Here is a 12030-nt window from a genome sequence, read left to right as displayed (position 1 = left end):
GAAAACAGTAAAGCAACTGTAAACATTAAAACAACAGATATAAAGAGACATAAAAGTAAAAACACTGTGTGCGTCTATCTGCAGGGTAGCCCTTTATTCCTATGCTCAGGTTGCCCCAAAAGCTCTCTGGATTAACTCTGTTTTACAGTCTTGTGGGGAAGCCAGAAGAGTAGAATTCCCCCACTACCACCACCACTTGGGCCACTGATTCAATTGGTGTCCCTTTCACCAAATTGGCCTCCACTGGAATGCAGCCAATTAGGAAGGGGAGAATTTTTTCTGCAGATTGGAGGATGAAAATACATGGCATCCAAGCAAAGTGGAAGCCCATCTTGGGCAAAAGTCCATTGGGGAGTCAAAGATACACAGTGAAGAACATACAATGAGAAAGAGGTGTGTGTGTGTGAGAGAGAGAGAGAGAGAGAGAGAGACTTCGGCATGAAATCTGGAAATGTCTGTTTTGCAGCCAGTTAGGGTTGCCAGCTCCAAGTTGGGAAATTCCTGGAGATCTGGGGGGTGAAACCTGGAGAAACCGGGGTTTGGGGAGGGAAAAGACCTTGGCATGGCATAATTCCATAGAGTCCATCCCCCAAAGTAGCCATCTTCTCCACGTGAATTGATCTCTGTGGCCTGGAGACCAGTTGTAATTCCGGGAGATCTCCAGCTACTACCTGGAGGCTGGCAACCCTACACCCAGTTAATGTATGAACCTGGCCTGAGCCAATTCCCCTGTAACATCCTGCCCTCTCTCCTGACCCATTACATTTACTTTATTTATAGTCTGCCTTTCTCACTGAGACTCAAGATGGATTATAGGATATAAACAGTGCAGCCATACATACAGCATAAGACAACCAGTGAACAATGCAACATGACTAGGATTAGAGAATTAGAAAACAATGCAAACAACAAACAGGCCAAGGCAGGTAAACTATAAATAATACAGAAAGAGGATTACAAGGTAAAGACAAGGAGTAAAAGCAAGTGATATAGTAATCATTGCAGGAGTCTATTCCAGTTTAAGTGTACCCTCCTGGGCTGTTCAATCTACTTCTAAATTTATTTTTTAAAAACACCCTCTTGAACATTATGTTTTTGGCACAGGCTGTTTCCACACGCCCTTAAAGGGACGGCCCACTCACGGAACGCTGACAACATCACCATTTGCAAAACGTTTGCGGGCCGTTTGGCTTCCATTTTTTCAGCTTCTTTTCTATGACCACAGAACGTGCGTTCCTAGAAAAGGCACCAAGAAACGGAAGCCAAACAGCCCGCAACAATTTTGCAAACAGAGATGTCTGGATTCCTGGGGAAAAGCTACCAGCATTTGGTGAGTGGGCCATCCCTTTAAGAGCATGTGGAAATGGCCACAGTCTGTGGAATGACAGAAGCGTGGGAGTCTTCCAGATTCTTCAGGCAGACCATGGGACAAGCATCTCTGAGAATGCATGTGATCGGGCAGCTGCCCATCTTACCCACTTACATGGTGGCACCTTTATTGCTTTTGGAACAATATGCATGGGAGCACTGGAATTAAAAATGCTTTGCTTTATTTAAGAGGAAAAGATCTGTGAGCAAGGTGTTAAATTCTTCTCATCTGCTCATGTGCCATTCTCGCAAGTTCTATGCATGATCCTCTCCAGTTTAATGTACAAATTAGAGGGATTAAAAAAATAATCATAGGGTGATGTATATTTTAATGAACAGCATTTCTTACAATACCTGAAAGCATCAATTCTCAAAGTCCCCAGCCAAGAAAATGAAGTTTTCCCTCTTTTTCTCTGATGCTAAGAACATTTACATTTCTTCACAGTCTCTTAAAATCAGGAGCCCAGACCGCAAATAAATGAAAATGCAGGAATGGGCAGTGCAAAGCAAACAGCTTTGTTAAGGCCCCGGTGTGCTCAGCTTGTCAAGAAACTGCTACTGGGGAATGGATGGCATTCAGCAGCAGCAAGAGAGAACAGCCTCACCTACTGACTTTGTATTTCACAAGGTTGAACGTATCTCTCTAAAATATGGAATTAATCAATTAGCTTGAGTGACAATGTCAACGAGTCCTAGAAGTTAATGTTAGATTTTTTTTTTTAAACCAAAAACACTTATGTAACCTTTCTTGGGAATTCTAATAATAAAGTAGTGATCTTGAACTTCATACAAAGAACAGCCTTCCTGAGCTCAGGACGTCTTTGGCGCTTTTTGTGAAAAAATATATATCAGATTTCTTTTTATTACTGCCAAGACCCTGAAGAATGAACGCGTATGAATACACCAAGCCTTTTTCTAGTGGATCAGATCCTTGATCTGCCAAGGTCAGTTCTGTCCACTCTGACTGGTAGCAGCTCTCCAGGGTCTCAGGCGGAAGTCTTTCAGCTCACTTACTACTTGATCCTTTTAAGTGGATTGATCCTGAGACCTTTTGCATGCAAAGAGGTGCTCTGCCGCTGAGCCACAGATGAAACTACCTTGTGCATTTTGCAGTATGCACCAGAAGAGAACAAGTAATTCTGATCCTGAACACACGAAGCTGCTTTAGATCGCTGAGCATCTAACTCAGCTTTGCCTTCATCCATGACGGGGTTGCCTCCCCCTTCCTGGCAGCAGCAAGTAGAACAGGGGTGGGAAAGAACAGTGTCCATAAACACCTGTCCCTGCATCGCTCGCTGCTGCTGCTGCTCCCGACCCCTGTTCCCCCATCACATATGCATCAAAGCACAGAGGGATTGCAGTCTTGCTGGGACATCCCCTGCATGGCCTTGATGTTACCCTTTCTCACTTTCTCTACTGAGCCGTGCTGTGCACAGTTTGGCAGAGAAAAGGGGGGGACTCTTTAAAGGGTTAAAAGGTACAGAAAGCGGATTTCCGTTCCGCATACCTCCCCATAGTGGTTCCTGATAGAAGGAACAAATGCTGTTTCCGCATGGGGATTTTCTCCAACATGGAAAGCAAGAAGTGCCTGCCCTAAGCGGGAATATCCACATGACATTGTGTTCATTCCAAACACGACTCATGGCATTCCCAGGGCTTTCCCCTTCAAGACAGATTAAAAAGTAAACCTGTTTTAATCCAGCACAAAAGGGAATGTACAAAGTGTTTGTGCGGACCGATCCCTTCTTTGGATAATAATAATAACAGCAAAATTCGATTTATATACTGCCCTTCAGGACAACGTAACATCCACTCAGAGTGGTTTACAACGTGTGTTATTATTATCCTCATGACAATCACTCTTGAGGTGGGTGTAGGGTTGCCAGCCTCCAGGTAGTGGCTGGAGATCTCCCAGAATTACAACTGATCTCCAGGTCACAGAGATCAGTTCACCTGGAGAAAATGGCTACTATGGGGCGGTAGACTCTATGGAATTATGCCATGCCAAGGTCCTTTCCCTCCCCAAACCCCACTTTCTCCAGGTTTCACTCCCCAGATCTCCAGGAATTTCCCACCTTGGAGCTGGCAACCCTAGGTGGGTGGGGCTGAGAGAGCTGTCAGAAGCTGTGACTGACCCAAGGTCACCCAGCTGGCTTCAAGCGGAGGAGTGGGGAATCAAACTTGATTCTTCAGATTAGAGTCTTGCCGTTCCTAACCACTACATCAAACTGGTTCTGCCTGAAGTGGTGCTCAAGAATTCTTGCAGGATAGATGCAGAGGAGTTAGCCGTGTTAGTCTGTGGTAGCAAAATCAAAAAGAGTCCAGTAGCACCTTTAAGACTAACCAATTTTATTGTAGCATAAGCTTTCGAGAATCAAGTTCTCTTCGTCAGATGCCTGTATCTGACGAAGAGAACTTGATTCTCAAAAGCTTATGCTACAATAAAATTGGTTAGTCTTAAAGGTGCTACTGGACTCTTTTTGATTTTGCAGGATAGAAGAAGCATTTAACATTCCTAGACACTCATATCAGGTTGGGAGGCCCTTTGACAGGCTGAGGCCTAAAGCTTTCCAGGCCTCTTTCTCTGAAGTTTAATCACACTGCTGTTCCCTCAAGAAATTACGGGGAAGTAGATAGACTTGTCAACATTGATAGCCGTTTCCATCAACTTTTGAGGGGCAACAGGGAGAGGAAGAACCGCTGGGAATATCACACAGCAGTTCATGTGCTGTCGTCGATGGCTTCAGTGGCAAACTGGCTGACCTTGGGCCAGTCACAGCCTCTTAGTCGACAGCGTTTGTTATGAGGAGAAAATGGAGGACAGGAGAATGATGTAAGTTGCTTTGAGTCTCCATTGAGGAGAGAGAGAGATGGATGGATGGATGGATGGATGGATGGATGGATGGATGGATGGATGGATGGATGGATGGATGGATGGATGGATGGATGGATGGATGTAAGCAGCCTTAAATGGGACTCTGTTGAAGAAGCATAGAAATCTCAGAAATAAATAAATCCTGAGTCAGACCCTTGTCCTATCAAGGTCAGTTTTGTGTCCTCTGAACTGGCAGTGGCTGTCTGGGGTCTAGAACAGACGCCCTTTGCTTTATCTCTTTCCTGCTCTTTTTAATAGAGATGCCAGGGATTGAATCTGGCACCTTCTGCATGCAAAGCAGAAGTTCTACTACTGTTCATCTCCTATTGACTAAAATGATCCGGGGCAGAAAGACTAAAAGAGCAGCTTAGATCCAGAGTCTTTCACATAGCTGGAGTTTAATCTCGTTTTGCTGGAAACTTTTCTGTGAGCATAACCTAAGGAGCTGGGTTACAGTGGGCCAGAGAGGGTGGCGATCAGTGCTGGTGGGCATTTCCCTTTGCTCTAAGGCCATTTGGGAAGGCAGAAGATTAGGCCTCCTGAAAGCAGCTAGCTGCCATTGCAAGAGGATCAGTGAAAGATAAACAAGCTGTTTACTTCATTTATACACCTTTCTCCCCAGCGAGGACTCAAAGCATCTTACATTGATCTCCTCCTGCATTTTATCTTCACAACAACCCTGTGAGGTAGGTTAGGTTGAAAGCGTGTGACTGGCCCCAGGTCACCCAGCAATCTTACCTGGCAGAGTGGGGATTCGAACCTGGATCTCCCCGATCCTAATCTGACACTCTAACCATTGCAGTACACTGGCTCAATGAGCCATGTAACATGAACTAGAGAGAATAATGTCTTGATAACCAGAACTACGATAACCGGGCCGTAGCTGTTGTGCAGCGTAATCAGTAAGGATGGCTGTGAAACTCTCACAAATCCCATCAAGAGAAATGACTTCTTGTTGATATCTGTACACACTCACAAAACTCGAAAGTTTTGCACGGCACCAAGTGGATATTTTTGTTAAAAAAATCTCGGTAGGGCTGCAACCACCCACATAGCCAGCAGGAGACTGGGCAGCTTTAATACCCATTGATAAGGTCGGTCACATCTGAGATGGCAATTAGAACGAGTTCTTCTCAGCAGAGATCTGGGGGACAGAAACAATTGTAGGCTGAAAGGAAGGGACAAAAACAAGCTTGAATGCGCAAGGGGGAGCTTAAAACGCTTGGTCTTTTTCGCTCAGTGGCACCTAGAAGAGACAAAGGCGCGCTTCAAGGGTGGCTCCATCATCAGGCACGACTGAAATGTACCTTACAAAAGGATTAGCGAAATTTTCCCCAGACTTCTTTGAAATGTCTCCCCCACCCCCTGTCTCCCTCCTGGAAATTGTCATAGCTTAGCAGTCTGGCTCAGACCCACACTTTTCATAAGCAAGCTTTTACATTTCATTTCCCCCCCCAACCAGGAAACTAATAATACCTTTCAAACAGTGAAAATGGAAGGGAGGAGTTCCAAAGGTTGGCTTTGCCGGTGTTCTTTTGCGTGTCGGCCTGAGAGTCTTGAGCAATCCCAGTCACACACACACACACTTCCAAGAAGGCCGATGTTTCCCTTTGCAGCAAGTGAACCCCTTAATGGCCCTGCGCCGTTTCCCCACACCTGAGACTGAACTGAGACTTGTGCAGACAGAATTTGCACTGTTAAAGAAATATTTATTTATTTAACTTCATTTATATCCTGCCTTTCTCCCTAGTGGAGACCCAAAGCGGCTTACGTTGTTCTCTTTTTCTCTATTATATCCTCACAACATCCCTGTGAGGTATATTTGGCTGAGTGTGTGTGGTTGGCCCAAGGTCACCAGCAAGTTTCATTGGCAAAGGGGGGGGGGGATTCGAACCTGACACTCTAACCACTACACCATGCTAGATTTCTGTAACCATGAGGGCTAGGAGCATGCTGGCTTAATCAAAACAATTTTTCTTTGTGTAGCAAATTTTTCCTTTGTTCATAAACCCCTGCCCTTGCCATCTTTCTACAACACTCCGGACAGGTCGTACTAGAATACTTGCATGTGTGTGCACGCACACATGCAGGCGAACGCCACAGTTCCCACCAATCACAGAGGCTCAAGGCACCATGCAAGGGCAACTTCTTACAAGAGAACTCAAAAGATTTGCCTATATAGTGTCTATGCACCCTTCTTCCAAAGAGTTCAGGGCAGTAGAGAGAGTTTTCCTTTCCCCATTGTATCCAAGGTTTTTTTAGCTTTGGGGAAATGTGGAACAATAAAAGCGGAAAATACTCCTGGCTGTGAAGAGCTCATCTATTTTGAAATGCTGCCTCTTCATTTTTTTTTCTTTTCAGTAAAAAATTGTTTTTCTTCAGAAAAAAATTCTCTGGTGCTTTGATTTGTTGTTGTTGTTGTTATAGATATGGCAAATCATTGCTTGTGCAGAATATTATTTATTTATTTACTTCATTTATACCCTGCCTTGCTCCTCAGAGGGGACCCAGTGTGGCTTACATAATTCTCCTCTCCTCCATTTTATCCTTACAGCAAACCCTGTGAGGTAGATTAGGCTGAGAGTGTGACTGGCCCAAGGTCACCCAGCGAGGTTCCATGGCAGAGCGGGGATTCTAACCTAGGCCTCGCTGGGTCTCCCAGATCCTAGTCTGACACTCTAACCACTACACCACACTCCCATTCCAGACAATTTTTTAAACATTCATGTGGGGGGGGGGGTGAACTTTTTTTCTTAGTGTCTGAAAGTACTGATTACACTTTGTGAGCAAATTACAGTCACAATAGAAAGCTGATGAAGCATTCTTTCTTCATAAGGGGATTAGAAACCATGGAGAATAGGTCTGTCAACAGGTATGACCCAAGAGGGGGTAACGTTCTGAGGCAGTGTGCTGCTGAATACCTGTTGTAGTGTTCCTGGCCACATTGTGGGTTTCTCAGAGGCTGACCTGTGTGGGAAACAGAATGCTGAGTTGGACAGCCCTTTGGCCTGAGCTCTCCTTATGTAGGTTTGTGGATGGAGCTAGGAAGCCGGCACCCAGTTTCTGGGAGATGTTTCAGGCAGAGTGTGATGTCCTTCCCTCCTTCCTTCCTTCCCTCCTTCCCTCCCTTCCTTCCTTCCTTCCTTCCTTCTCTGCATTTGAATGAAAGGGGAGGAAGACAGGAGAAAAATGTTGTAGGTGACTTTGAGTGTCAATTATCTCAATAAATGGAAGCATCTTCCCTTTTTTGCCTTGCATAACTAATTCTTTCTCTTCTCTTACCACTGTTGAAAGATGACCTGTGGATGACCTAAAGGCAGTGGGAGGTGGTCAAGCTGCAAGAGCCATGAAGAACGATAACCCTACAGGGAAGAAGCCGGGAGGACGTTCCCGATGGCGCCGGCGTAGGTTCAGGCGCAAGGTACCATCCGAGGTGACTGTGAAAGGACAGCTGCGGATGCGCTCCCCCTCGGGGGCCTTTGTGATGGTGGGTGTCTCGGTGGTCCTGGTTGGCATGACCATAGCCGTGATCGGGTACTGGCCTCACCGTGGTCCGTACGGGGCAAGGTCCGGAAGTCGGCCGGGGAACACAAGCGCTGCGGAGGATATCAAGAAGGAAGTGAAAGTCTCTCCTCACCCCCGCCTCTTCCCACACAGTGAGAAGCTAAAACTGATTGGCCCCGTTATTATGGGCATTGGTCTCTTCATCTTCATCTGTGCCAACACCATGCTGTACGAGAACAGGGATATGGAGACCCGGCTGCTAATGCAAAGGGAGCTCTACTCCCTGACCCTGGGACTCCCCCAGGACACAAGCCAGGTCAGCAGCTACTTTCAGCGGAGGCTCACCCCGTCCACCTTCGAGGCCAACACAGAATGCATGGAAGGTTGCTATGAAGTGGACCTCTCGTCCAGTGGCTTCCAGTCCTGCCCCAGCCCTGTGAAGAAATGGGCTAATGCTTACAGAGCCAACAGGCTCCAGACAACGGCTCAGTTTCTTCACCACGTCTCACCTTCCGCTTCCCTGGTTAGCATTCGCTCAGACTCTGGCAACTCTGCACGAGGGAATGCCAGTCTGTCCTTCGCTCACAGACCAGAGTCGGTCATCTCCTCAGCAGTCAATGCCCTGTCGCTGCCTCTCATTAAGCTCAACAACTGTCTTCTTGAAAACCAGGGGGTCTCTCCAGCCCAGGCCTTGGATGGCAATTGCATTCACTTGCCAGAGGAGAAAGAGGAAGTGCTAAGGCTCTCGTGGACTGTTTTACCCGGTTGCAGCAGCATCACTTCCAGTCGAGATGACCTCCACGGCAGCCACATCGTTATTGATATGGATAGCGGCTCTCCCTCTGCTGCCTCTTTCAAAAAACTTCTGTGTGCCGAAGGCACAAAGAGAGAGTTTAGTTCAGACACTCAGATCTCTATTTCGGGTCACTCCAAATCCTTGGATCTCGGCCAGCCAGGTGTGCAATTGGTGGCCCCAGTCAAAGAAAGGAAACACAGGAGTTGGCCTAGGCTTGACCAGATTGGGATAGTCAACTATGCGAAACTGGGAAGTAGAGGCGACTCCTCTGATCGGCTTTTGGAGGCAGCCAGGGATCTTACTGGAGGTGACAGTGGACAGAATTTGCAGGAGGTTGAAAAGGAAGCAGGTGCCGGGGTCTGATTCAGCTGCAGGGGCTCGTGGATGTTGCTGATATCTAACTGTTATTCTGCTGGGTCATGTCGAGCATTTCCAAGAGTGGATGGGTACGCACAAAAGTATATTTTGAAATTAATTTAGCGGCAATGGCTGTTCAGTCAAGGAGAAATGCATCCAATGCTCCTTGAGGGATTGATTTTCTCAAGGGGCTGTTTCCTTCTTGCCTTATATGAACCCACTTCAACCTACCTTCCTTTTTTTTGCCTGTGAAAATCCTTGATAAAGAAATGGAAATACAAGTCCTACTTTTTTGAGGGGGGATCTAGGTGGGGAACTGCTAATTCTTGGTAAAGCGCCCACTATCTCCTCTTTCAACAAACACGTTTACTAGAGCTGTGACCATTCCCCCTGGGCTGAGAAAGATCTAGTGCTTCCTAAGGTATGAAGACTGGATTTTGGAAAATCATGAGATTATAATGTTTTGTAAATGGATTCTTCTTTCTAAGCTTTTACAGTCAGTGTTTGTGGGCTTTTCCCTCTCCACGTTGAGGAGTGAGATTTTTTAAAGAATTTTTTAAAAAAAATGTATTTGTGCCAATCTGTTAATTTGGGCTATGAGAAAGCTGAACATTTCTAGGTAAAATCCTGCAAATTGGTGAATCTTCCAGGACTTTTAGCGAATCATGGGATATGTACAACCAAACAGGGATATTAAATGATTGTCTCTCTGCTGCCAAGGTCTTGAGTCAGTTAAATGACCATGTGTTACTTCTTTCCAATCCAAACTTACTAGCTGGCAGTAGCAGATATTGTCTCCTATCTTCCCTAGTTTAGTTCATGGAGATGTTTGTTTAGGAAAGAAAAGAGAACTGAAGAGGGGGCAAGTCAGAGGTTTATAAAATTACGTGTGATGTGGTGAAAGTGGATAGAGATTTCTTTTTTTCATCCTGTTTTGTGATACTAGAACCAATGAAACTGATGGGCAGTAAAAAAAATTTTTTTAAGTATTTCTTACAATTAACTGTGGAACTCATTCCCCCAGGATGTAGAAGCAGCTGTTGGTATGGAGTACTTTAAAAGGGATTAGACATTGGCCATTTTCACATGTCCTAAATTTTCCAATAATTTTGCGCTATGATTCCATTAATTGGTGTCCCACTATCATGATGCACTGTTCATATTGCCTTGACTTGTGCTGCTTCGTTGCACTTTCAGAAATTCACATTCCACAGAAAAAGTGCAATTGTGGGCAGTGGATGAGCTCGCGTCACAGTTGACAAAAGCACCTTCTTGTCATTTGCCCTTTTTTGGCATCATTGTTGTCAGGAGCCCGCAAAGGCTTGCGGGATTCCTGGTTGTGGGCAGGAAAATACCTTCCTAGGGTGCAGAAAATGAAAAAGGAGGAGGGGTTGAGTGGGCAGTCTCTGGAGAAACATTTCCAAGCATTCTCATGCAAGTGAAAAAAAGTGCTAAAGAAGCGTTATACAGCAGAATAAATGGGAAATCTGTGTTCTTGAAGAAAGTGCAACGATTACGGGAGGATGACAGGTTTTCACGGTTGAATTACGAGGATGTGTGTACAGCTGTGAGTATAGCAGAACAATTGCAATCTTATGGCGCTACAATAAGAACGCGTGAAAATGGCCAAAGTCATACAGGATTGGTCATTGAAGGCCTGTAGTTACGATTGGCTAAATGCAACCTCCATATCTGGTGTACTTCTGAATGCTGGTTGCTGGAGACAACAACAGAAGGGAAAGCTTTAGTCCTTGCGCCCTGCTTGTAAGCTTCCTGGAGGCATTGACTTGACCAGTCACATGTGGCCAGAGGGGCCCCAGCAGTAACATTTATTTATTTAGTAAACTTGTATTCCACTTCTTCTGGGACCTCTTCAAGGCAACTCACAACTAAAACAAGAAGCTATGAAAACAAACCACAGAATAGAGGCCAAAACATTTTTAAAAACACTTTTTGTCTCACCCTTCCTCCAGGGAGCACAGATCATTGTCCATGACTCTTTCTTCCTCACAACAACTCTGTGAAGTAGGCTAGGTTGAGAGAGAGCGAATCGCCAGGTAACAAGTATCAGGGCTGAGCAGAGATTTTAGTCTCCCTGGTCCTAGTCAGCATTCTAACCACTACACTGCACTGCCCTTCTGTGTTGAGATTTGTGGCAGGACCCACCTGTATGATGGCTCATTCTGTCACCACTATTGTGCATCAGCTGCAAGGCCTCATCTCCTTTCCACAGACTGTATCTATCCAACGTTCTCTGGGAGGTCTGTGCTCAGTGCTTAAGTCCCAGAGGCTTAAACTTTCCCCATGCACCATTTTCTCAACCAGAAATGCCACCAAGGAGCTACCGTTTGCCTCACTAGGGGAATTTACATGTCCTTCTTGAGCCTACGTCTGGCCCTAGAGGGGAAAATAGCACCTGCCTGGGTCTGAGGTGAGGAAGACAGTGCGGGGGGGGGGAGGCTGAAGCCCCGTTTCCCTTGAGTACTGTGAACCGATCCAAATTGGTCCCCAACACAGCGGGGAATTAAGGTCAGGAGTATGGAAGGGAATGATGATTTTTGTAATGTGTGCGTTGACCCTAAGTGTGACACCAGCCTGATTTTAAGAAAAACTTGGCCTCCAAGGAGCGGAAAACATCTGATTCTCATTTTTCCCCCTGCTAGGTTTGGAATGTCTTGTTTCAGATTCCTTTCATATTTTTCCAGTTCTTTTGCCAGGACCTCAGCTACCCTCTTGTGCAAAAGCATGTCAAACTGAAGCTCCCCCCCCCTTTTGATTTCGTTCAAGGGAAAGTGACAAGACGATCTTCCTGTAGTCTTTTTTTAATTTGGAAAGGCACAGATACCACCAGCAAGGCCCTCGGAATGCTTAAGGACCCAACTGCCTGTGACCCTGGAGTACCAGGATTAGAACTCGCAACGTGTTCGTCGGACATGCAAAGAGGGGACTGATGCAAATCAGAATTGTGGAGAGGAGCAGAGTACAATTTCCCTGATCAACAAGCCTCCACCCTTGCTGCTGTAAGCTCTGCTAGGAAAAAGGACTAGTATTATACAGAGTTCTGTCTCCCCACCACCACCAAGGCTTGTAGTGGGGGGGGGGATTTAAAGGAAGCCCAGGGCCAAGGCCC

General features: G+C 45.9%; 1 protein-coding gene across 1 annotated transcript in view; it reads left to right on the top strand.

Annotated features, from left to right (window-relative positions):
• The window catches only part of TMEM200B (transmembrane protein 200B), a 29210-nt gene extending 19416 nt beyond the window's left edge, over nucleotides 1-9794 (top strand). Inside the window, exon 3 of the mRNA XM_054999487.1 lies at nucleotides 7538-9794. Coding sequence (XP_054855462.1) covers nucleotides 7590-8906 — 1317 coding nt within the window. The 5' untranslated portion in view covers nucleotides 7538-7589 and the 3' untranslated portion in view covers nucleotides 8907-9794. The remainder of the gene's footprint in view (nucleotides 1-7537) is intronic.
• Nucleotides 9795-12030: the final 2236 nt, after the last annotated feature.

This window comes from Eublepharis macularius, chromosome 15 (assembly GCF_028583425.1).
Source record: "Eublepharis macularius isolate TG4126 chromosome 15, MPM_Emac_v1.0, whole genome shotgun sequence".
In the NCBI taxonomy this organism is placed as follows: domain Eukaryota; kingdom Metazoa; phylum Chordata; class Lepidosauria; order Squamata; family Eublepharidae; genus Eublepharis; species Eublepharis macularius.
This window is presented reverse-complemented; position numbering and strand designations above follow the sequence as displayed.